General features: G+C 49.1%; 1 protein-coding gene across 1 annotated transcript in view; it reads right to left on the bottom strand.

Moving 5' to 3' along the window:
- LRFN2 (leucine rich repeat and fibronectin type III domain containing 2) overlaps positions 1-25,473 on the bottom strand; it is a 169,815-nt gene that overhangs the window by 19,931 nt on the left and 124,411 nt on the right. Inside the window, exon 2 of the mRNA XM_047731920.1 lies at positions 16,711-18,135. Within this exon, the coding sequence (XP_047587876.1) occupies positions 16,711-18,110 (1,400 nt within the window). The 5' untranslated portion in view covers positions 18,111-18,135. The remainder of the gene's footprint in view (positions 1-16,710; positions 18,136-25,473) is intronic.

Raw genomic sequence — 25,473 nt, 5'->3', positions numbered from 1 at the left:
TTTCTTTTTTCTCTTCTTTCCTTTCCTTTCCTTTTTTCTCTTCTTTCCTTTCCTTTCCTTTCCTTTCCTTTCCTTTCCTTTCCTTTCCTTTCCTTTCCTTTCCTTTCCTTTCTCTAAGCTCTACACCCAACCTCGGGCTTGAACTCACGACACTGAGATCAAGAATCACATGCTCCACTCACTGAACCAGCCACAGATTGAATATACTGCCAGTGACCCCAAGACATCCCTCTCACTCCTCTCTACCATAACTCACAGCCTGGGAGGAAAAAGAATGCTCAGGAGCTATCTGGAGTATGGCAGACCTGAATTTAAATGCTGTCTCTGCTACGTTGAAGCTGAGAGACCTGGTGCAACTTACCTACTCTCTCTGATCCTGGAGATTCCTACCCTATAAAATGGGCTTAATAGTAACAGCCACCTCTCAGGTCATTGTGCGAATGCCCGGGCGCACAGAGTGCAATACGGGCGCACAGAGCATGCTTTCAGATGCTAGCTGCATATTATTAAGGCAGCGAGGCCTAAACCTTGGAGCCCACCTGCCTGGGTTCAAAGCCCTGGCAGAACACCCCAGAGAAGCTACTTAACCTCTTTGAGCCTCAGTTTTCTCATTCGTAAAAGCAAGATAATAACAGGACCTTTGTCATTGAGTTGTTGGAAGAACTGAATAAGCTAATCAATGGAAACCACTAGAATAGTATCTGGCACTTAATAATTTCTCCAAAAGGTTGGTTCTTATTATCATCATCATTACTGGAGAAAAAAAAATCTGCATTTACTTGGTACTTTTGACCTAATTTCCATCAGTTGGTTTTATGATTTATAATCCACTTACTTCTAACCAAAGACATAAGATGACTTGCCACATGAAAACATAGGAGACAAGTACATTAAAAAAAAAAAACAACAACAAACTATTTTATGGCAGATTAGAGATCAGCAAGTAGGTTTGAGCTAGAGGCCCTGGACCCCAGGATGGTTAGTTGTGCCAGGTAAGTAAGGCGTGCCTACAGAGCCGCTGGGCAGCCCTGTGTCATTCTATCCTGGGAAGAGCATGAGGGGTATGTGATGGCCTCAGAACAAAGTGAGAGGAACAGCTTTCTTGGGGGCATCCAGTCTGGGTGGGGCTGGGACCACAGGACCAGAAAGGGCTGATCGTACTCCAGATGAGGGGTACCCCCAGCCCAGGAGGGGTGCTGCAGTCCACTTGGGGATGGCCAGACGACATCCAGCATACTGCCCACTGGACCCCACCCGTGCAGAGGGAGGGCACAGCCGGAGGCACTACCAGAGAATGTACCCGCTGTTCCCTTCCTGCTCCAGAGACAACCAGACCACCACCCTGTACCTGAAATGCCTCCTGTGTCTCTTCACTGACCGAGCTCTTATTTGACCTTCTGGGTCACCTCCTCCAGAAAGACCTCTCTGACCTTTCCAGGACCTGCCTGTTGCTTGCACGGTACTTATTCTAGCCATAGTAACTGAGTCAGGTATTCCTTAAGTACCGAGTCCTTTAGGTCCGCCTCCCTGGGAAATGAGAGCTGCGGGAGGGCAGGTGTGTCCTGGTGAGTGGCCATTTCCTCTGTGAGTGGCCCAGACTTGACATTAGCTGCATAAAATAAAGACTGCTTTAATGACTAAAGGTGAGAGGCAAGAATGGAAGAAGGCAGGGAAGGAGGATATTGAAGCTGAAAAAAAAATTAGCATTTGGCAAGCCAAGTGAGATAATGAGAATTATCTGCAAACATTAAATGGACCTATTTTGAAACCAGAATACATTTTACTTCTGATGAGGATGAAGGCAGAATGGAAGGGTGGGAAATAGAGGCAGATGAAGTTGGGGGCTTGTAATAAGGAAAATCTTCTCAGCTAGAGTATCCAACTGTAGTTGGGACTCTTGCGGGGGAAAAAAGGAGAGGGTAGTTTCTTGTATAAGCAAGCTATTCCCATATGGAGCCAGTTAACATCCTAAGGGTGTAGAGGGGAGGTGAGGTGGGATGATAGATGGGAGAAGTGGTTGGCATCATAAGGATTCACAAAGAAAGGAGAGAGCTGGCCTGGATGACCTTGAACTGTCCCTTTCTAACTCGACCTTCTTCAGTTTGTGCAAGTAGCAAGAACTAGGCCCATTTAAAGACAGAAGAACAGAATCCAAGAGAGTTGTGCCAAATAAATAGCTGGACGAGTCCCAAGACCTTGGCTTTCCCTCCTTCTCCCTGAGCTCTCTCAAGTCCTTGGCAATATGTCCATGCAGGGAAACTGGGCTTTGAGGTCACCTTGTGACCTCTCCCTGACCCCCTCCCACCTCCTGCTGCTGGGACCTCCACTGTGCCCCCGCCTCTGGTCCATATCCTCTGTTGACCAGTCCTGGAGGAAACCACTGCAGCATCACCTAGGTTTTGCCTATGATAAGTGCAAAGAAGTGCATTTCTAATGGTGGAATTTCAGGCCCTTTGATCTTCTATGAAGGAAATATTTTTGGGTGGGGTCCTACTCGTAGGCCCGTCTTAGACAGAATGTGTTGGGGTGGGGAGGGTGGTTTGGGTCTAAATCTTGGCACCTGTACTTTCCTGGCAGCTCCCACCCACTCACTTTTGTTAGAGTAGAGCAGCTTTCTTCCAGCCCCTGCCAGAGGGAAAGGACTGCTGGGCACAAGCCTAGCCGACCCAGGAATTTTCAAAGTCTCGCTGTTTCCCTCAGACCTTCTTTTGAGCGACAATCAAAGGCTGGGGGAGGAGCGCAAAGCAGCCTTGGGAAGCAGCCCCTGGCACCGGCTCACACACGGTGGCATTTTGACGGGTGGTAAAAATATCTCTCTGGCGTTCGGTGCCGGCTGCAGCCACCGCCTCAGCTTCCAAGATCCTGTCTCCTTGCCCAAGGCCTCCGCAGCCTCCCCACCTGGCCACATGCCACGCAGGGGACAGAACCCAGGTCACCAAGCTCCAACCACCAGCTAGCCTCACATCTGCAACAGCAGCCTCCGTCACTGCGGCCTGGCTCCAGCAAAAACGCGCTGAAGAGCCACTAGAGGAGGAGATTTGTTATCAGAAATACTGCAGCACATGCCTAATGAGCTAATTAAACAAGAACATAAATAATTACTCCCTATCAGAGTGAGAGGGCTGGGGGCGGAGAGGGTGGGGGACGCTGACTGCGGAGCTGGGACAGTGATGCTGGAGATGTCTGCTCTGCGGGGGGGCAAATGGGGACTCCTCTCCTCTCCAGGCTGCTGCTGGGCCTCCGAGAGCCTCCCCAGCCCAGCAGAGGCAAGCCCATGAATTCCGCCAGAAGAACCATGACAGAGGGCTGCTTTGTTCCCTATCGGAGTATTTCTACTCACTCACTTGCCCACACCCTGATCTCCTTCCCCCATCGAAGGACACTGAGGACACCCATTTTATGGATGTGAACCTTAAGGAGCAGGGGGAGTCTTAAGACATAGCTAAGACCCCTGAGACCATCTTGTAACTGATCTCCCTGATTCCTCCCTGCCCCCTTGAGGTCTATTCTTCACCTAGCAGCCAGAATCTTCTTTCTTAATCACATGATGCCACTCTTCTGTATTCACCCCCCGCCCCAACCTCCCCACCAGTGGCTCCCATCTCTTTCAACATAAAATCCAACGCCTCACCATGGCCTAGGGGGCCCTACATGATCCAGCCCTGTCCAGTCTTGTAATCTCATTTACTGTCACTCTTCCTCCAGATACACTGGAGTCCTTTCTGCTTCTCCAACAAGACAAATTTGTTCCTATCCCAGGGCCTTTGCACATGCTATTTCCCCTGACTGAGCTCTTTTTCTCATTCCGTTCAGGTTTCTCTTCCAATGTCACTCTTTAATGGGACCATCCCTGACTACCCATATAAAGCAGTAATGCCTCATTCTGTGTCCCCTTATACTAATTATTTTTCTTCCAAATGCACTTTAATGTTTTTCTCCATCTCTTTCATAAGAATGTAAGGAATTTGCCTACCTTGTTCTAACCCTAGGTTCTTGACAGTTTACTCCAGAACAGATCTAGCTACCCCCAAATCTAGTTACTGCAAGTCAAAGCATGGTTTGTGCCTAGACCATCCAGTTCCAAATCCAGAGCTTTCTCTACCACAGGTCATTCCTTCCCAGAGAACTTGACCTGGCGCCCCACTGTCAAAAGGAGGAAGCCTGACTTTCAGGACAGGACAGACCACTGGCTACAAGCTCCAGCTCCACCCCCTCCAAGCTAGGGGGCCTCATAAGTCACATCACCTGCTATGGCTCTATAGTCCTTGTCTGTCAAATGGCAATGTCATACCTCCAGGGTTCACATACCAATGAAAAAAACACACAGAATGCTTTTATAACAGTTAACTGGAGGTAACTGAAGGTAGTAAGGATTCAGTAAATACAGCTCTTTTATGTGACGTTCAAGGACACCAACAGGCTGACCCCTCCCATCCTCTTTAAACAAACCTATTATTTTCCTAGACTAGAGCGTCTTGAAATGTTGTCCACAAAGTGATAGTATCAGCATCCCTGGGAGAATGTATTAGAACAGCGGATTGTCAGACTCTGCTCCAGACCAACTGAGTCAGAAACTCAGTAGGTCCTGCATCCATGTGGTAACAAGTATGCCAGATGACTCGGATTCATGCTTAAGTTTGAGAATCTGCCCTAAAGACAGTTCCTCTGTAGGTAGGCTCTGTGTGCCAGATTGAGTTGTTGGTCCTGTTTCTTCACTTTCCCAAAAGAAAATACCTCCACAGGCTTGCCATGGCCTGATGGTGGGTGAAGTGCATGCCTTGCCCTCTGACTTTGGGCTTGGCCATCTAACGTGCTTTGGCCAATGGGATTTAAGTACATGTGATGCCACCACAAGCTTGGCACTTGGTTCTTCTGTTGGGCTTGCTCCCCACATTTCTGCTCTCACTGTGATAAGAACACACTCTGAATAGCCATCGCCCCTAGCTGGGCTCCAGAATGAGATACGTAGGGAGGACCTAAGCCATAGCCCAGCCCACTCTGTCCTGCCCAGCCCTGCCCAGTCCAGCCCAGCCCAGGCTACCCAAGACCAGTTGAATTCCAGCAAACCTGCAGACCCACAAATAAGAAAATCAATGTTAGTGGTCGTAAGCTGCCTAGATTCTGAGGTTTCTTGTCACGCGACGTTACTGTGGCAGCAGCTGATTAGTACACCAGCAGCCCTTACAAGTCCTTGACCAGGACTGAGCATTCTTGCCTCTGCCTCTGTCTTTACCGGTTCCACCTAAAGCAGCTACACCTTCCCCTCTTCCCTCCAAATCCTACCTATTCCGCAGAACATGCCTTACACTCCACTCCACTCCATTTCCAGAAGCCCCACCTCCTAGAACATGCCCCACTCCATACCCAGGCGTGTGAATTCACTTCAGTTAGCTCAGGAAAAAGCTCAAGTGGATAAAGCTCACCAAGCAATTCATTTAGAGTTTGACCTTTTAGGTGGCTAATTACCACACTGAAAGGCCCTAAACTTAGTACCATCACTAACTAATTACCATGTTACAAGGTTAAGTGTTTCATAGCTCCCCATGACGTTTAATTTCCAAACACTTATCTCTTTTACAACGCAATACAAGTCAGTTCCCACATCTGGATCAGGACTTCCACCCATAGCCTCAGCCCCACAGCCACAGAACGAGTCGGAGCCCTTCTTTGGAGCCCACCCCAGCTAGAAATAGCTCCCCTTTGTAAATAGTTAATGAGCTGTTCATCCATATTGCACGTCTCCGTGGCCCTGCCTTCACCCTGGGCTAGCACACTGCAGTTTGTGGTTTGCGTGATTCTGCCCGCTCCCTCTCTGCCCCCACCACCTCAGCGACTTAGAAGATGATGGGCATTAATTTGACTTCATGTCCTGAACCCTTCTGTCCCCCACAGGGTGCCCACTTCCATCACACATGCACATGGCAGACCATAGCCCTAATTGGGAAGAACTAAGACATCCCTCTTTGCTTTTCTCTGTCTCCCTGTCTCCAAAGATGAGAAAAGAGCACTCAGAGAGGCAGAAAAAGAGCCTGGATCATCTTTCCCAGGCTGGCCTCAGCTCCATGTTGGTTACTGGTTTCTGGGATTGTGTAGGCAGGTGCCAAGAAGAGTTAATGACACCAAAGCTTTCCCCCATACAACTCTGCAGTAGCTGTGTGCCTCCCTGTCTTCCTCGCCCCCTCCCAGCTTCCCCGCAGAGCCCTGGTTTTATTTGGGGCAGTGATATGCCTAACAGACGACTACCTTTGTCAGCCTCTGGCAGAGTCATGGGGTGGGACTTCTGGGGGCTAACCCATCCAGGAGGTGGTGCCTAATGACGTTCCATTTCCCCAGAAGCAGACCGAGAGACAAGGATTCTAATACCAGTAGTTTATCTGGGAGGTGGGCCCAGGACTCTTCGGTCAGGAGATGGGCAAGGAAGTCCTTACAGGGCTCCCACTAAGTAGGGTTCCTCTGTGGGCAATAGGGGCTCAATCCCACTTGGACCCTCTTGTAGGCAGCACAGAACAAGCCTCAGTTATCCTCCTCCCCCATCATCTAAGGAAGAGGAAACTGGGATATGAATCCTCCAACTCCCAGTTTCAGAGGCTTGGTGAGGCTCCTGGGGATGGCAGGTCCCCTGCACGTCCACCTGTGCTGCTGGAGAGTCCCCAGGCAGAAGTGTCAGTGAGAATAGAAGACATGAGTCATGTGGTAAGGATTTTGCCATTGACCTTCAGAAGGAGCCTCAGTCCTTGAAGGCCATGGAACTCCCATATCAGCCTTGAACTACCTCCAGCTGGGATTCTGCTACATGACAGAAAAACAAAACAAAAAACAACCCTCTAAATTTGATGAATTCACTATAGTCCGATCTCTGCCACTAGAAGCACTTGGCGTTCTATGAAGATGCTCTTCATCACATCTGATATCTCCTTCCATTTCGCTGCCACCTAGTAAGGTAGGTAGGACCCTTACTATCCCCATTCTGCAGAGAGGAAGCCTGAGGCTCAGAGCAGGAAAGACAAGAGCCCATGTCTGGGGTCCCTGAGTCCGCAACTGCAGTGTGCAAGGTGCTTTTCTTGCCTGAGCGTACTTTATCTTTTGGGAGATAACCCCATTCTAAGGGATTTTTATCTCAATGTTAAGGTGGAAGCAAAGTCTACACGAGGTGAGATGAGCAGGTCTGGCTTCTCACCGTACCGGAAGTTCAGAGACCAGCCCGAGCTCCTCCCGCGCCGTGGGATGCACAGCGGCTCGGCCCACTAGGGCCGCCCACACATCTGATTTCACTGGCATGTGGCATGATGCTGAATGCACGTCAGAGTCGCTGGGGGAGCTTTAAAAGCACTGATGCTTGGGCTCCACCCCAAGCTGACTCAGAATCCCTCGGAGGGAAGATACAACTCCCCAAAAGATTCCAGTGTGCAGCCAGGATCGGGGAACACTGGTGAGGTGGAAACCTGGGGCTTGGGGTCAGGGTGCCTGGGTGTCACACCTTCCGCACCCCTGGTGTTTCTTGAAAGGAGGTGGCTGCTGTGAACCAACCTGGGCAAGTTGTCAGATAAGGATTTGATGGCATTATGATGACCGTCCCCACCTGCACTGACCCCAGCACCACACATTCCTCCCAGCTGAGGCCCTCCCTCTGGGAGCCTTCTTTGGTGTTTTCCTGGTGTGAAATAAATGATATCCCCACTTCCACCCATGGACTAACCAAAGGTATAATAAAATTAACAAGGGGCTGGTTCTCAGTTCTTCCTTACCAACGGGGGGAAAAGTCACATTTCAGAAGCAAGGCAGACCAGATATACACTATAATCCCTTTACTCCTGCTAATTATTTCTATCTTCGGAGATGTCTCCAGCCAGAGCTTTCTGAAAATGAAAAGGGAATGACAAGTAGAGAAATTAGTCACCTCTGAGCAGATGCCCTGGAGGTTTTTGAATTTGAGCACTGTCATCTTCTTGTGCAGAGCAGGAAAGGAAGGATGAGAAAGGTAGTGATATGATTTGAAATGCTCTTGGAAGGCACCCCTGAAAAATGTCTTCCCTATGCAGAAGTGTGTTGGGGGATTTGAAATTCCACCATTAGAGATTCATTCTTTTGGGTCTTCCCAATTGAACTGTAAAAATTTCTGAAAGGGTTTGCATCTTGTGCCTTGATCTCTTAAAACCCTATTAGATCATTTTCCAAGTTTATAGCTCTCTTGGAATATGGCTTTGAAGACTGGAGCCATAAGAGGCAGTTTGAAGACGAGGGCCAAGAAGAGGGGCAAGATGGGAAAGCAGGCAGGCTCCTAATAACAGTAAGTACTTATATGTGGTCAGCATTGCACACTTGACTATGAAAGATGTGTTTTCAAATACATGACCTCATTTAGTCTGCACCACGATCCCAGGAAATATGCAGAGAGAAATCTCTGCTCCCATTTACAGAGGAGAGCATGGAGACCAAGAGCAATGAAATGATTTGCTCATGGTCCCAGGACTAGCACATGGTAGAGGTGGAGTGTAAACTGAGGTTCTGGAAGTGCTAGCTTCTTCCCTATCTTTTCTATATTAATGGGTGTACATTGTGCCTAGCTTTAAAAAACAAACAAACATTTCCCAGCCTCCCTTAGAGAAAGCTATGGTGAGTGAGATGTGCGCAGATATTATTGGCCGGGGCTTCTGGGAACTTCCTTTTGCCCTCTTGGTCTCTACTTTGCATCTTTCCTGTTGTGTATAGAAGGGAGATGTGATAGCTAGAGCTTCAGCAGCCATTTTGCACCATGAGGTGACCTTAAGGACAGAAACTGTTGAGGTTGGCAGGGCAGCAAGCTAGAAGAAGCTAGGCCCCTGGTGGCCATGCTATCCAGAAAACCAGACCTAAACTCTCTTCCACTGTACTTCTTTTACATGAGAGATGTATAAACACTAATGAGATTAAGTCGTTGAGTTTTCTGTTCATCCTAATTGCCACTCTGGACTTCTTACTCCAGACTTGTTTTCCTCTGGGATGCCTCTAACAACTAAGTTATTTCACAATGGCTTACCTGGTACCACACAGAAATCCTCATCTTGCCTTGATTTCTGGCTAGCTGGTCCCAGGAGGCTATTTCTGAGTGGGATCCGAGTTTCTCACTGGCCCTCCTGTTCCACACTCCCTCAACACTGCTAGGCCCTAGAAATGCAGGAAACAACTAACGCTGCGAGAAACAATCCAGCAGACTCCCAGTGATTTATCCCACCCTTCTCAGAAGGAGAAGTTATAGTTGGTGCTCCTTGGCCCAAGTCTATAGCCTTAGCCAAAAAACCATGTGCCGTTAGTGAGATGTGCTCCACAGCATGCTACCTGGTACTGAACATAGGAGACCTCTGTATTTTTGGAAATCCTGGGAAATCTACTCAATTCGTGGGATAATTAGTTTCATCATCTATAAAACGAGCCTTATCTTTGTCCTGTCCATCCCTCCCTTGTGGATGTCAGGTTTCAGTAATTTAATAGTGTGAAAGAAATTTAGAAACATATAAAATCCAAGGCAGGCTGATTTTGATTTTAGCTCTAACCAGCAAGCTGCTGGGAAAGCTTCCCTTGACCCATCCACCCCAGTTTCCTCCTTCACATCTTTTTCTTCCTTTACCTGTGGGAGCTCAATCAACACTTTCAGTAGAAGCTGGAGTGTCTGGGGAAGCATCCCCAGGACAGTGGGTCCTGTACCTGGGCTCCTCCTCCCTCTAGGAAACAATTGTCCCTACCAATTTCTCTCCATATCCATGAAGTCTCAGGTTCATTAGTAAATTCCCCTCCATCCCATGGTGGAGATGGCTGTCTTTTCATGACAAGAGATAGATCTCCACTTAAGTGTTGACTGATAAGATCCTGATGGGGTGGGACCTGATCAAATTGTCCCTCTTATCCTTTCCTTAGATGGAAGGCAGAGCAACAGCAGAAGATGCCCCCTCCCCATCACTGCAAAATTCAGTGAGGTCATCCAGTCTCCCCAGGATGGGGGATGCTGTGATGTCTGACATTCATGAAGAAGACAACATGGAAAGGGGGGCCTGCAGACAGAACGGGAGTAGGACATAGAATGGCTGCTATCATCCCCCAACTTCAGTGTGTCTCCTCATAATCCATCACTTGCCCTACTTATGGATGACCACAGCATAATAAGCAAGGGAAAGGCAAGACTGCATCCTGGCTAATTCCACACTGTGCTTTAGAGGCATGCTTGCTATTCCCCTAGCCCTCCTGGGGACGGTTCCAACATCACGCCTGGTGACAGATGTTCTTGATGACTCTTGGAGACAAGTGTTTGTGAATGTCACTTGGGCTGATAATGACATGCAGGTCACTTAACTTTCCATGTCACATCAGGGATGAGCCTGAGCCGGGACGGGTTGCTGTCTTCTCCAGGCAGGAGGGAGGCCCCCCCTTTTTCTGACTCCTCTTCTGCCACCCTCCCTCTTCCCCTTGTGACTCCTCCTTGCTCTGACACTGTCCTCATTAATGCTGGCCACTTCCTGAAAGGACAGGCTCTGGGGCAGAGAGATGGGAGAGTTGGCCCTCACAGGTCACATGGGAAACATGCCAGGCCACTGCGGGGCTCAGCCATGTGTACGCAGGGAGGACAAATGCCTTGGAGGTCAGCAAGAACCATTAGATAATTAGGAGCTAATTATCTGATAAAAGAGCAAGACCCTATTTCATAGTCAAATTCAAATCCTGAGTTATCCATGATTTGGGATTACCTATGGCTGCTTCCCCCTTCCTGGTATGTGAAATAGAACCTGATGTTTTCAGAAACTGCTCACAGCTCCCCATGGCCCCAGATGTGGATCAATGATGACCTCTTGATGATTCATGTCCTGTTCTGGTTAGACAATCTGAGCCCCTTTCAAAGTCCCTGTCTGTGACCTTAGGGCCCTGGGGCTCAAACCTCTATGACAGAGGGCACCCTAACTCTGGGAGGTAAGATGTTAGATTATCAGACCCAGCTGGTAAAAGCAGGTGGATTTAGCAAAAGTAATAACTGTATTGCCTCAATCATGGGATTATAAAGGTCTTGCACAGAATAAGAGACCATCAGGTCTGGGATCATGTAAGCCAAATGTTTCCATACCTGCTTAAAGTCAGGCTGCCCCCTCAGTGTCCCTGGTCAACCAAGTTCTGCTTGAACCCTTCTGGCATGGGCAACTCACTACTTTGTGGCAGCTCTACTTATTCTGTTGTTGGGAAGCCCTGATGTTCATTTCCATTCTGTTAAGTACATTGAGCATTGACCCAGTAGCTGTTGTGGGCCAGGACTTACTAGGAGCTGAGAGTACAAAGATGAGTACTCATGGAAAGCACATGCTGGAGAGAAAGAAAGATGCAAAACCAAATTTCACGACCACATGGAGAGTAATGACAGAGGTATGTAAGGCTGTTGCTGTTGGACTTTTCCCTTGTAATGAGCTGATGCCCACTTTCATATGTGCATGTGCGTGCATGTGTTCATGTGTTTTCCGCTCTTCTGCTCCTAAGCTTTTTGAATAAGTTAAGGGAGGTAGGTCTTCTTTTCTGAGTCACCTCATCTCCAAGGTAACCTTCCTCCATCTCCTATGAGCTTCCAGAATCCCATTCTCATCAGTTGATCTCTGGACACACTGCAGTTAGTAAAATGACTTAAGACCATGCCGTCCTGTATCAAACAGTCCACGGCTCTGCTCCAACTGGCTTGAATGATTCAGTGGTTAGAATCAGAATCTCACACAAGCTGAGCATTTTCCTCCTGTTAACACAATCAAAAACCATCGAAGTCTCAGCATCTCCATCACTTTGTAGGTGTAATGGCCTTGAGATCAATGAAAACTCAGAGCCTAGGCCACACAAAACTCCAGTCAAGCCAGATTTCCCCCACCTTGTGCTTGTTCAGTTGAGTCCTTGAACCAGAGGGAAGGGAATACACATTTTCTGTGTCATTATCCACGACAATAGGAAAATGAATCAAGCAGAACAGAAACGGGGACAGAAGCAGAGGAGGCACAAGGCAGAGGCTTCCTTGCACGTTCACATCAGTGTATCAGTCTGGTTACATGACCAGTTTCAAGTGCATTTCACCAGCACGCATTTCTCCATTTTGTCCCAAACACAAAGTGAGATTTTGTCAAATGTCCTGTAAAATTGTAATAAGCTCTGTTTATGGTAGTGAGTCACAGCCAGTGGAAACTCCTAGGACATTTTCCAAGGGTACTTAGCATTCCCCGAGATTCAGATCCACTTCCCCGTGGGGACGCATGGGACTGGGATTCAGTGGAGAATCTCTGTAGGAGGACGATGCCCACAGAGACGTGTTGCCCTCGCTAATGATGGGGAGGCATGCCCGTCCGAGCCTCGGGTCCACAGTGTCTCCTGAAGACAGATCAGCAAGGGGGCAGGATTTTCTCCTTGTGAACCCATGCTGGGCCCTGGCAATCAGCATTCTTTTCTGAGGACTTACCGCCATCTGTTGCGAAATCCTTTCTAGAATTTGGCAGGGACTCCATGCCCAGCCTAGCATCCTATGCTTTACTCAGTCTATTCTTGGAAAAGCAGAATATCCGCCCTTTTCCCATCTGAGGCGCTTCTCTTTCTGTCCGTGCTGCCTCAGGACCACGCCCACAGCGCGGGAACCTCATCTACCCCTTCCTTTACTCTGGGACTGGACCCTGGGGGCCTGGGGACCAGGACCCACCCACATTCTTCTATTCCTTCTCAGTAGTATAGGTCTTGCCCTTCCTGGATTGTTTGGATCCTGTCTCTGCTCCTTGCCCCTGTATCACACCCTGGACAAGTTTCTTAAATGGAAAGTGGAATAATCATAGCTCTCCCTTCTTGGGTATAGTAAACACTAAATGAGTTGGTCCGCATAAAGCCCTTGCTATAATAGTGCCCGGCTCGAAGAAGCTCTCAGCGCAAATCCGTGCCCTCCCTGCTGTCTCTGCGCTCCTAGCCCCGAGGGCGGGGGCCCATCCGAAAAGGCCAGGCTGGCCTGTTGGCTCCCATCTAGTCTCATTGCAAACTCCTTCCCATCCAGCAGGCTGTTGTCATTTTTCCTTTTTGCTACCAACACAGATTAAAAAGCCTCGTTGGGCTGCCTTTGGCTCACTCCGCACAGCGCACACGCCTCCTCCTCTTCCGCTCTGGGCCTTTCTTCCCTTCTTGTGTACACTTTCCTGCTCAACTCTGCGCATGTCAGAAGCCACAGTGCAGCCCCAGTTCATTTTCTAAAAGTTCCGTTGCCTATTTCGGTGCCCTGTTTCTCTAGAGCCAGAGTGGCTGTCGGGGCACTGGGCGGCTCCGCTACAGAGCCGAGTCTAGGCGCGGACTCCAGAAGGCCTGGGTTCAAATCCCTCCTGCTTCTTTCTGGCCGCGGGAGCCGGGGAGAGCTTTCTGATTCTCTGGGCCATTTCTACTTCAGACTCTGCACTTGAGCGATGGGTCAGAAGCAGTAAGCCGGCAAAGACGGTGACCCGCCATCGCCGTTCCTGTCATCTGCCTAGTCTCACTCTGAACGTTTTCTCTAAGATTTTGGAACTCAGACTGAATTGTGTATTTAACCCTCCTCTTCCGTTTCCTCCCCCAAGCTCGGCAGGCAAGATAATGGTCTTCCTCTCACCATCACTATTACTTTTACTAATAATAATGATAATGATGCATGTACCTCCAACACGAGCTGCGCACTCACAGTATTTGGAGAGCCTTCTGAGTTCTGTCTCCTCCGGTCCCTGTGACCACCCTCAGAGGAAGTCAGCAGGGTTTGTTTGTTTTTGTTTTTAAATTATTATTATTATTATTTTTAATTCCAAGGTTTCTGATGCTCTCATTTCATTTACTTTCATGAACCTAGTGTCTCCAGGTTCTTAGCCACCAAATGTAAGCCGCTCGAATTCTGTCTTGAGAGACATCAGGAGCCAAACCCCAGCCTCTCCTATGCCCCAGGCTGGGTTTCTGGGGTCCCCAGGGAGGGGCACCATTTGGGCATGCTGCTGTCTGAACACCAACAGCCCTGCTTCCCCCATCACCCACTGCACTGTCTTCACTCTGCCCTTTGCCTGTGCGAGCCTCAGAGCAGGTAGCATTTCACTTCTACACTTTTTATCAAAGTCAAGACCATATAATAAATTCACAAGTGAAGAAATATACTTATTTCCCAAAGGTCAACCTCACAAGTTATCAGAGAAATGCAAATTAAAACAAGTTCCATTTCTCACCTATAAAATTGGCAGAGATGAACGTGATTATATATTCAGTCATTGGCGAAGGTGTGGTCGAAATGGGCGCTGTCACCTTCCACCGGTGTGGGGGGGTCAGTAAATATTTACATGCAATGTATAAAGATTATAATTTACTCATTAAACCAGTAATTCAACCCTTAGAAAAATAAGCTAAGGAAATCACTGAACTTGCACAGATATATTTAGGTACAATGATCGATCAAGGCGCTACTTCCAATGTTCAAAATGAGAAACAAGCTAAATGTTCAACAGTAGAAGATTGGTACAGAAATTGTGGTACAAAGAAGTGAAAAACATTTTACTACCATGGGAACTAAACAAGCTATAATGTGGCGTGCAAAGAATTAAGAAATACAAACTAGACTGACCATAAATATTGTTCTGAATTGAAATAAAACTGAGAAGCAAAATGCCTCTAATTAACTTTGGTGGGGTTACAGATAATTCTTATTTCTCTCTTTGTCATTTTCTTTTCTTTCTTTTTTTTTTTTAAGATTTATTTATTTGTTGGCGAGGGCAGAGGGAGAAGGAGAGAGAATCCCAAGCAGACTCCGTTCTGAGCACAGAGCTGGACACAGGGCTCGATCTCATGACCCTGAAATCATGACCTGAGCCAATACCAAGAGCTGGACACTTAACAAACTGAGCCACCTAGATGCCTCTCTCTTTGTCATTTTCTTTACTTTCCAAATTTTCTACAGTGACTATTACTTTTATAATTAGAAAAATACATACATGTATATTTAGGCTTAATGATATATCTATAGATCTCTTTATATGTGTGTGTGTGTGTGTGTGTGTGTGCAAACATTTAATTTAGGTTCTAACGCTGCTTTCTGTACATCTGGAGAAGCGAAGCTGCTCTCCAGACAAAGCAAGCGTATGCCAGGCCAGGGAATTGCCCTGGTTTCCACCAGTTTCCATGATGCACCCCAGTCTCAGAGACTCCTTTTGTGGAATGAATGCCTTCCTTATGAGCTCTTCTCCCTCACACATTTCCGCCCAGAGACTCATCAGCTGAGATCAGAGCCAGAAGAACTCTCAATTCTCTTGACCGCTCCTGCACCAGGGACCCTTTGTGTGTCTATGAAGCCTATGGGATCACTTCTCAGAATAATCATTTTGAGTGCATAAAAAAGGGGCACTTGGGTGCTCAATCGGCTAAGCGTCTGACTCTGGATTTCAGCTCAGGTCATGATCTCAGGATCATTAGCTCGAACCCCGCATCAGACAGCGCATGGAGCTGGCCTAAGATTCTCTCTCTCCCTCTCTCTGGACCCAACTTACTCTCCAGTACTCTCTCTCTCCCTCTGAAAAAATAAAATAAAATAAAATAAAAGCATAAAAGAAAACAGAGGATTTCCAAAGAAACCAGGCATTTCTTGAGCAGTGAGATTCTTGGCCATGTGCTTCATGTTTACCGAAAACTGAAGCTGGCTGAGACAGGAACTCATCCGCGGTGGGAGCCGGGACCCTGGGGCCTGGAGCTATCACTCTGTGAGCTCCTCCCTCCGAACGATGGAGGTGATTCTGGGGCAGGTTTTTAGTCTTAACCTCCCTCTCTACCAGGCCCAGGAAATGACCCCTTGGTCCAAACCATACATTTACAAGGTCAACATCATTATCTCTGTTGCCAGACTGGTGCCCAGAGATGCCAGCACGGGGTTGCAGGGGGTTGGACAGGATGACCCCACCTGTAATATCCAGGCTTCCGTGACCTGCTTTTGCCAATCAGAGCTCATCCAGGTGTCCTGTGGGACCAGCTGTGAGTGGGACAAAAGGACGCTCTCCTCCCTTGAGGGCTGCTCAGACGGAAGAGACTGTGTGGGGGGGTGAGGCCAACCAGAAGAAAGTAGAGCTTAGGGAAGGTAAGAAAGTCTAAGAACACAGGATGCTGTGGGAAGGCCTTTGATCTGGCTGAGCTTGGAGCAGCTTCCTGACTTTAATACTACATGAGTCAATACCCTACCTCTCCCTTTTCCCTTTCTCTTTCTTCAGCCAGTTTGGATTGGGTTCCATTTCCTGCAATCAAGTGTCCAGATTAAGGTACACATTGTTCCCATTTTACAGATGGGGACAAACAGGCAGGCCGGGAGAATTAAATGACTATCAAGTGGCGGGGCTGTGATCCGAATTCTACTCTTCCTGACCTTGTGCTTGAAGCATGGCTACATGCATGTCTGGGTAAAGGCCAGATCCACTTTTCGCAGGCTCATAGTCACATGCCCACCTGCCAGAGCCATGCCCTAGGGAGCCAGGTCCTCCTATATACACATCTGTTGGGGCTACCCACGGAGTTCCTTTCTTCCTACACTTGAGTCGGTGTGCTTTCTGTGTCCTCTTACCTGCACCAAGGGCACAGCTCGCCCCACGACTCCCCAAGGCACCTCTCGGAGAAGGGGCATGGGTGGGAACAGTTCAAACCCTCCCCAGTGCCTCCTCCTTCCCCAGCCAGACAGTTCCCTGCCCTGCTGCCACCCTGGCTCACCTGTAGATCAGTACCTCATCGTCAGAGCAATTGTACTGGAGCTGGTACATCTTCACGCGGGGCGCTGACTTGCTGACTGACCACTTGACCAGGGCCGAGGTGGTCGTCACATCGGACACAAGCACAGCACGTTCCGGGGGGCTTTTGGGAGGCTCCCCACCCCCACTGCCTCCACCTCCCCGGCTGGTCTTGCTGGAGCCAGTGATGTCCGAGAGGCGGGACTTGGGGGGAGCGGTACGGCTGGTGCTGTTGCTGAGGTGTGGCAGCTGGACAATGGAGACCTCTACCATGGCTGTGGCCTCCCCAGCAGCGTTGGCTGCGATGCAGGTGAAGGCGCCGCTGTCCTGAGACGTGGTGATAAAGATGTCCAGGGTGCCATTGTCATACACAGCGGTCCTTGAGGAGTTCCCCACCAGGCGGTCATCGGGGGCAACCCAGTGGATGAGGGGGCTGGGGTCCCCAATGGCCTTGCACTTGAGCGTGGCCGCTTGGCCCTCCAGAACCAGCAGCTTGTGTGTGTGCTGGGTGATGAGAGGTGGCTCACACACAAACTCCTCCTCGCGCACATGCCAGAAGTAGCGGCCCTTGAGGCCCCCTGGGGAACCGCAGGTCTCCAGGTCATCGTCCCGTTCCAGCCTCCTCAGCCAGAGCAGCTCGCAATTGCAGTGCAGTGGGTTCCCCCCAAAACTGAAGGACAAGGGTGGAGCAAAGGGTGTGGCGGCCAAGGCAGAGGCCTGGGAGCGGGCAAAGATGGGGTCTGGGGGCAGCTTCTGCAGCCGGTTGGAGGTGAGGTCGAGGCGAGCCAGCTTCTGCAGGTCGGCAAAGGTGCCCTCAGCGATGTGGTCCAGCAGGTTGTGGTCCAGGCTCAGCTGGTGGAGGTTGACCATGCGCCGCACGGAGCCCCAGGGCAGGCCATGGAGGTTGTTGTAGGAGAGGTCCAGGTCTTCCAGTGTGAGCAGGAAGTCCTCGAAGGCCTCGTCGGCAATGCCACCCAGCTGGTTGTTGTTCACGATGAGGTGCTGCAGGTTGATCAGGCCCCGCAGGGTGTCCTCCCCAAGGCTGGGCAGCCGGTTGCTGTCGAGGTGCAGGGAGCGGAGGCTCTCGAGGTCCAGAAAGGAGAAGGGCTGGATGTGGCTGATAGTGTTCCTTGACAGGGTCAGGTCCACCAGCCCCGTCATGTTGGCGAAGTCCTGGCGGCCGATGTGGATGATGAAGTTGCCACCCAGACGCAGCTCTACCGTCCGCCGGTCAATGTCAGGAGGCACGAAGAGCAGCCCCTTGGAAGGGCAGAGGGTCCCCAGTGACTCAGACAGGTTCTGGCAGACGCAGTACTTGGGGCAGGCGTCGACCACGGCAAACGCCATGCCAAACGCCAGCAGGCCACCAAGCAGGGTCTCCATGGTCTGGTCACTCAGGCTGCGGTGCCTGGAAGGGAAGGACACAAGGTCAGGGTCAAGAGGCAACTTCCTAATGCCCTACCAGGGCTTCACCTATCACCCTAACCCCTGCCTTTCAGAGCAGCAGAGAAGGGCCTGTGCTCCTGTGAGGTCTAATCTCTTCTGCCAATCGATCCCGTAGTATAGTTCTTTTTTTTTTTTTTTTTTGCCTTAGCTCTTATCACCTTCTAACAGACTATGTAATTTGCTTACTAACTATGTTTATGGAATATTTCCTATCTCCCCCACTGGAATGTCAGCTCTACAATGGAAGGTTCTTTTGTCTGTTTTGTTAATTGCTGTATCCCACACATCTAGCACGGTGCCCAGAACACAGTAGGTGCTCCATAAATGTGTTGAACAAATGGAGGGATGATTCCATACCAGTGGTTCATCTGATAATCATCAGACTTGAAAAGTGTGTTCTGTGTATTTTGAAGCACTTTGACGGCCTGAAATCAAACTGGACCAACATTCATAAGGAACAAGGACATGGACAAAGAGAGAGCTGGCCCCGGAGATGCCAGGGTTATTGGGGAAGTAGGTAAGTTTCCACATGGAGAATCTACATGGTGGATAAAGCTTTGGGAGTTCAGGGAAGTGGAGAAGGGGGTGAGGCTGGAAGCAAAGGCAGGAACTTCTTCTGAGCACCCTGTTATGTGCTGGGTCCTCTGCCCAGACTTCCATGCACATCATCTCATTTGGGCTTTGGGAACGGCTTTCATAAGGAAGGGCTTATCTGTGTATATAGATGAGGACTCGTCCACCCTGAATGGCCTCCTTCCAGTGTTCACTCAAAAGTCACCTTCTCCCCGAGGCCCCACCCCGATGGTGCATGTCCCTCTTTCCTGCTTTGTGTTCTCTTCTGGGAGCTCATCATGATCTACCTTACTGTCTATTTGTTTCATCTTGTGTATTGCTTGTCTTCTGTACTAGCAACAAAGCCCCAGGATGAGGGGACTTGTTTTTATTCACCACCACATATTCAGGGCATGAGGCTCTGGCTGGTACCTAGTTGGTGCTTTTGCATGAATGGATATCTAGGGAAGGGAAGAATGGACTCTGGCTCAGGTCTTTGTGCCTCCGAATCTTACAGTTTTCTCACTATTCCATGTTGTACTAACTTAGTTCTATTTATGTGGTGCTAAAAACATCAATGGGGTTGGACGTTTGAGAATCCTGCACACCGGTTGTGTGGCTTCTCTCAGAACAACGTGCTACCGAGGAAGGCCTTCTGAGGCCACGGAGTTGGGGACGCACTGCCCGCTTTTTCTTGCTGTTGCAAAAGCTCTGTATGCATTAGCAAGTAGAGAAGGGCTGAGGAATTCTGCCACAGTAAAGAAAATGGATTAGTGTTTAATTCTGCCTTGCTTCCCTCCTTTTAAGCTAAAGATATTCCTTTTTGGAAGCAACCATCATTAATATCTGGAGGAAGTAGGGCTCCAGAGCTCCCAGTTTGAGAAGCACAAGTGCAGAAAAAAAAAAAAAAAAAAAAAAAAAAAAAAACACCTGGCAGATTTAAAAGGATATAAAGCAAATTTTAAAACTTATTCCAATCAGATACGACTTTATGGTGAAGATATGAATTCCATTATTGCGTCTTTCAGGGTAAATCCCCCACCTAAGACCCCTTAGGGTCAGAGACTAAATCCGTATTGCATCTGGATAGAGTGTTGTTTCTGATCAGCCCTGTCCGATAGAAAGATGATTACTAGCCATTAAATGTAACTTAAAATTTTCTCATGGGCATATAAAAAGGGAAAGAAGTGAAGTAAATTTTAATGTATTTTATTTAAACCACTATATTCAAAAAATTCTTTCACATGTAAGCAATACATAACAATTATCAATGAGATATTTAACATTCTTTTATTCATACTAAGTCTTCAAAATTGGGTGTGTCTTTAATACTGAGAGCGCATTTCAAGTGCTCCTTGGTCATATGTGGCCATCGGGTATCATATTAGACAGCACTGTTGGAGCAGGTGGTGGCTAATTACATCGGAGGGCCAAGTCTAGCCTGCCACCCGTTTTTGGAAATAAAGTTTTATTAGAACACGGCCGTGCTCATTTATTTGCATATTGTCTACAGATATGGCGTGTATGTGTGTGTTTGTGTGTGTGCGCGCTACAGTGGCAAAAGGGAGTAGTTACAGCAGATATCATGTGACCGGCAAAGCCAAAAGTATTTACTGTCTTGCCCTTTCTGGAAAAAGTTTACTAACCTCTGTTGTGGTGGATTTTTTTTTCCCCTCTTTATCTTCTTCATTACGATCACCATCATTAAAAGCCCTTGCCAATGTGCCTAATTCTACACAGTTCTGCTCTGGGCTCTTCTGAGCCACAACCCACCCTGCCAATCCTTGCTCTCACAGCCCTGAGGGGTCCTGGCCACCCTGACCTAGGTCCTACCAGGAATATCCAACCCAGAGGTGTCCACATGTGGAAGCTTTCTGCCTGTCACTGTCTCTGTGCTCAAAGGGTCTTTCAGGTCCTTACTGAGCTGGGACCCGGGCAAAACAAACAGGAATCTTCTCCATCTGCATTGACCCTCTTCTTATTTTTTTAGCACAAGGACACATTTTTGCAAGGGGCTGGCCATGGCCACTACCCATGTTTATTTATCTCTTACCACTCTCTATTCCGTTGCTTTTCACGTCCCAGCGAGGCTCAGCATCTCTCACTTATAAATGCAATGCTCGATCTTCCTCCAAGACTGCCAACACACTCTGGTCTCTTGCTGGCCTCGCTCCCTCCCTCCACTCCTGCCTGGCCAAGTTCCTCTTACCCCTCCACATCTTGATGGCTTCCACATCACCTACTCTAGGAAGCCTCCACACAACCTGGGCCAAATTCAGCTCTGCTGCTGTGTGTCCCTTATTCTATACTTGTCCTACGGATGCTCACTGCACTTTTAATTATAATGCCTTCCTTTCGTATCTATCTGCCTTCCTAGACTGTAAATGCCAAAAGGCAGAGAACTTAGCTACCTTGTCCACCCCTCACTGTATCCCCAGGGCCTAGCACCACACCCAACTTCTAGCAAGTACCCAATAAATATCAATTAAATGAAAATGAAGTAGGAACTGAGCCAAGGGAGTTTCTGGCATTGTCACTGAGGTTCTGAGGTCTGTATTAATCCTGTTCAGGGTTCATTCAGTCGGTCAGCTGAGAAAACCACTTTATGGAGAGGTGTGGTCACAGCAAAAAACTTCAGAAGCATCTTCTGTCAAGCATCAGCTGCCCTTCCCAGCATGACTCACTCTGGTCCTACAGTCAGGGAGTCCCTGTTCCTCCGGCTACTGCGTCTTCTTAAGTAGAGGTGAACAGTGTTCCCTCTACCCATTGGGGATCCAGGGATGTCCCTCCCTAGTTAAGTGGGAGGCAGCCATGTGTGTGCATATGTTTGTGTGGTGTGTGTGTGGGGGGTGGGGGTACTATGCTGAAAGCCTAGGGCCCTGAGAAAAAGCCATCCTCCTTACAGCTCTCGCCTAAACACTGAAGTGACCAAAGGCCAAGAGGCACGTCCAGCATTTTCATATCATGCTGTGCAAGGAAATGGGAGGGCTTATCAAGTTCCTAGGAGTCCAGGGCCAAACTTGCTTATGGCCTGTGCGAGCTCTCTGTGGTTTGTCCCTCCAGATCCTCCCCTGACCCCTCTCCCTGGGAATGCTAGCCGTCTGGGCTGCATCAGCGCACCGTGGACAGACTGCCCCATCCTACAGCATCCTCTGGGGCTGGCTGTCCTCAGCCCCGTCACCTGTCCTCTGCTAGAGAGCAGCAGCGACAGCAAGCAGGGAAGCCTGGGACACTCCAGGGTGCGCACCCTGCGCGGGGCTCATTGTTTCAAACAGTTTTGTCCTTGGAAATTGCTTTTTAAAAGTTTGTTAAGGATTAACAGACGTCTAATGAATTCAAAGCTGTGACATAATAGAACTGGGTAAATATATTTTAAGTCATCAGCGTGGAAGATTACTGACAGACAAGTGACTATTGAATCTTAATTAAAGTTGTATTCTGAGAACTGTCACTTAATATATGACTTTCACAACCAAACAAAAAGCAGCTTAAAGCCCAGGTTGGGAGGGAGGCAAGGGAAACGTGTAGGTGCACATAATTAGTGCACGCCCAGAGTGGGGGCTCCCTCTCCGGAGCAGGGAGTTGAGCTGGAAGGGACAACTCGGTTCTCCTAAATATGTCTGATGGGGGAGGTGGCAGAGGGGAGCAAGGAGAGGTGGAGATTAGGAGTAGAGGTCCAGTCTCAGGAAAAAAGGAGCGAATGAAAGCACGCAGGAGGGGCTCCGTGATTATTTGTGGGCAAAGCTGAGAGAGGTCCATGGGGATCAGAAGTGAGGCTGTGAAATGGATGCTGGTATCAAATGTCAACATCAGCCTTCATGCAAAGGAATCCATCTGCAGAGGAGTAAGAGCTCGTCTGCTCAGAATGTCTATGAGCCTGGGCTAGGGGAAGAAGGGAAGGGAGGGAACTGCCTGGAGAGGCAGACAGAGGACCCCGGAGAGGAGGAGAAACACTCTTCCCTGGATCTGCAGTGCTCGCAAGAACCTGCGTGTCTCTAAGCAGAAACAGTGTCTCTTCCCTTCCTGGGTTTCTTCAGGTGATTTCCCAGATGCTCTGCAAAGTGATAGATGCCACTGGTCCATAAGGTACTCGTGTGCAGTTAGGAACAGGTGCCTCTGCAGGGCATTTGTAGGGCCCCTTTGTTGGACAGCCTTGCACAGTAAACAACCTACCCTCCCATACTTGTGGCCTTGAGTATTGCTATCCCCATTTCAACCACTAGGAAATGAGGTTCAAAGAGGTTTGTGCCAGCCTGAGGTCTCCCAGCTACCCAGAGAACAATGACTCTCTGGCTCTAGGCTATCCTTGGAGGAAAGCAGACACCCCTACCCCCGCCCCACCCAACCCCATAGCCCAGAGGCTTCCATGTGCGTGGTGTACAGGGAGGAAGTGGCTGCCACCATCATGGGATTCTTCATAACCTGTGACGGCCAAGCTGTTTGACTAAATTTGGGCACTTGCATTTCCTGCTTAGGGATGTTGTTCTCAGAAGCAGGGGCCTAACTGGCTCAGAAAGACCCACCTGTCAGGCCTCATGGTGGTGATCCACACACACACACACAAACACACACAAGCACCGTGCACGCACACACACGCATGCACGCACACACTTAAATATACTGGCAATAAATATAGCGTGTGGAACTAGGGCTGATGGTTTGTAATTAGAGTCTCCAGATGGGATTTTATATTTAAAACAAAGGGGAAAAAGAAAGGCAAGGACTGAAAGCGGAAAACTAATGGACATGGCGGCAGAAAAGGAAAGTTCCCGTTCGTTGCCTCCATGGTGAAACCACAGACTTTCCTCCCCACTCCCTCCAGCCCCTGGGCCCTGCCTCCCTGTCAGAAGCACCTCGAGCTGTTCCAGACAGAAGAGGCAACATTCAGCAGATGGCTGGCACGATATATGTGATATCTCTCCACCCTGATTTCCATTTAAAAGATACCTTAGCAACCAGCCAAGGAGCCACCCGCCCCTAGAGCCTGTAAATCAAGTAAGATGCCTGTCTCGGCTTCAGGTAAAAAGAAATGGCCCCTCCAGCGTGCTCCCAGCCAGGAAAGTGTGAATTAATAAAAGTGGGAGGGGTTCAGATCTGTCAGGAGAGGCAGTTGCCTGCGCCTTCTTTCCAGACTTGCCCTCCTGGAGCCCTTGCTGCTCCCCATAAGTCAGACCACTCAAGGCGAGCCCTGGAGGGACCGGTTCTGAAGCCAGGGGATAGGGAAAGGAAACTTCCAGACAAGAGCTGAGGGGGCTGCTTTTCTGGTCTTGGAGTTGGCAGGTGGGGGACCTGCCCCCAGCCCCGTGGTTGGCTCCAGGGCGAGGCTTCTGGCCCTTTCAGCCCCATCTCCAGCACCTCCACCACCCAGGCCCCCTCAGGATGTAAGAGACTGGGGCTCCTTTTAGGGATGAGAAAATGAATTAACACAAGACAGCTGATTTCTCCAGCTCCCTGTCAGATGGTGCCCTGTAGGCAGATCCTTCTAGAACCTTCAGAAAGAGGGTAGGGAGCAAGCCTCATGAGTCTGTGCTGGAGATAGAGAGAGCCTGAGACCTCAGTGTTCCCAGTCTGATGGGAGAGGCCCAGCCTCTTGACCTCAAGCATCTCCTATGTTGATGTTGGAGTCACAGCTTCTCCTTTGAAGGGGGTAGCAGGAGAGAGGGAGGTGAGAGAGAAAGAGGGAGAGAGGGGAAGCTGAATCCCCAAGGGAGCCCCTTCTCCTCTGAGAGTTTCTTGGCTACAGAAGACACTCACACAGAGCAGGCAAGAACATTCTCTGTGCTAGCACACAGAACAAAACCGTGGAGGCAGAGGCCACATCCTGAATCCCTAAACTTTGGCATAAACTTGTTTAAAACAGGGGTCTAAGACAGCATGGGCAACAGGTAAAAAAAAAAAAAAAAAAAAAAAAAAAAAAAGTGTGTGGGGGGGATAATGCCGAAAACATCAAAAGGGCAGAATGAGCTCATTTATGCTCTATTTAAACTTCTATTGTGCAAGATAAGCAGTTGTTATCGTAAGTAAGTTATTAAGCTCAGAGCTGCTTCCTCTCTGTTCTCAGTGACAGCATTAGGCCTCTGTGTTAATGCATCCATGATAGGTTTTATTGTGTTGCAATGTAATTATGTGTTTTGTTCTCTCCTTCCCCATTCACCTGGGAACCCCTTCTTGGCAGGGACTGTATTTTGTTCAGCTCTGAATCCCCAGTAGCAAGCTCAGCACCTGGCACTGAGGAGGCATCGGAGACATGTCTGATGAGAAAACGAATGAACGACTGACAGAAAATGAGTGCTCTCGCGTGACCAGTTGTAGCCCTTGGCACCTTTGCCACCCTGCGCATGCTGACTTGTAGCAGGAACACGCTCGCCCTTGTCTGGGGCAGGCCAGGCATGCTGGAGAAGCAGTGCCCTAGACAGCAGGCCCAATCAGTGCTTCCCCATGAGAGAGGACGGAGGATAAATACCTCAACTCCCTCCCCCAACTGGTGAGATGATTCTGAGGCACAGTCTTCGGTCTCCTGGAGGTCTCTGGTGACAGTGAGCCCAATGCCCTTTGCAGTCCTCTGCTCCTCACACCCCATATTGGCTTGGCTGTCTTCCCTTCCCCACCCTCACTCCTCTTCCTGCGTGACCTGCAATCACCCGCCAAATAAAAACCACCTCCACTCAGATCCTTGTTTCAAGTCCACTTCTGGGGAATCCAGCTCAAGGCCCACTTCTTCATTATAACTTTCATTGTATGAGGTACA

This window comes from Lutra lutra, chromosome 6, assembly GCF_902655055.1.
Source record: "Lutra lutra chromosome 6, mLutLut1.2, whole genome shotgun sequence".
In the NCBI taxonomy this organism is placed as follows: domain Eukaryota; kingdom Metazoa; phylum Chordata; class Mammalia; order Carnivora; family Mustelidae; genus Lutra; species Lutra lutra.
This window is presented reverse-complemented; position numbering and strand designations above follow the sequence as displayed.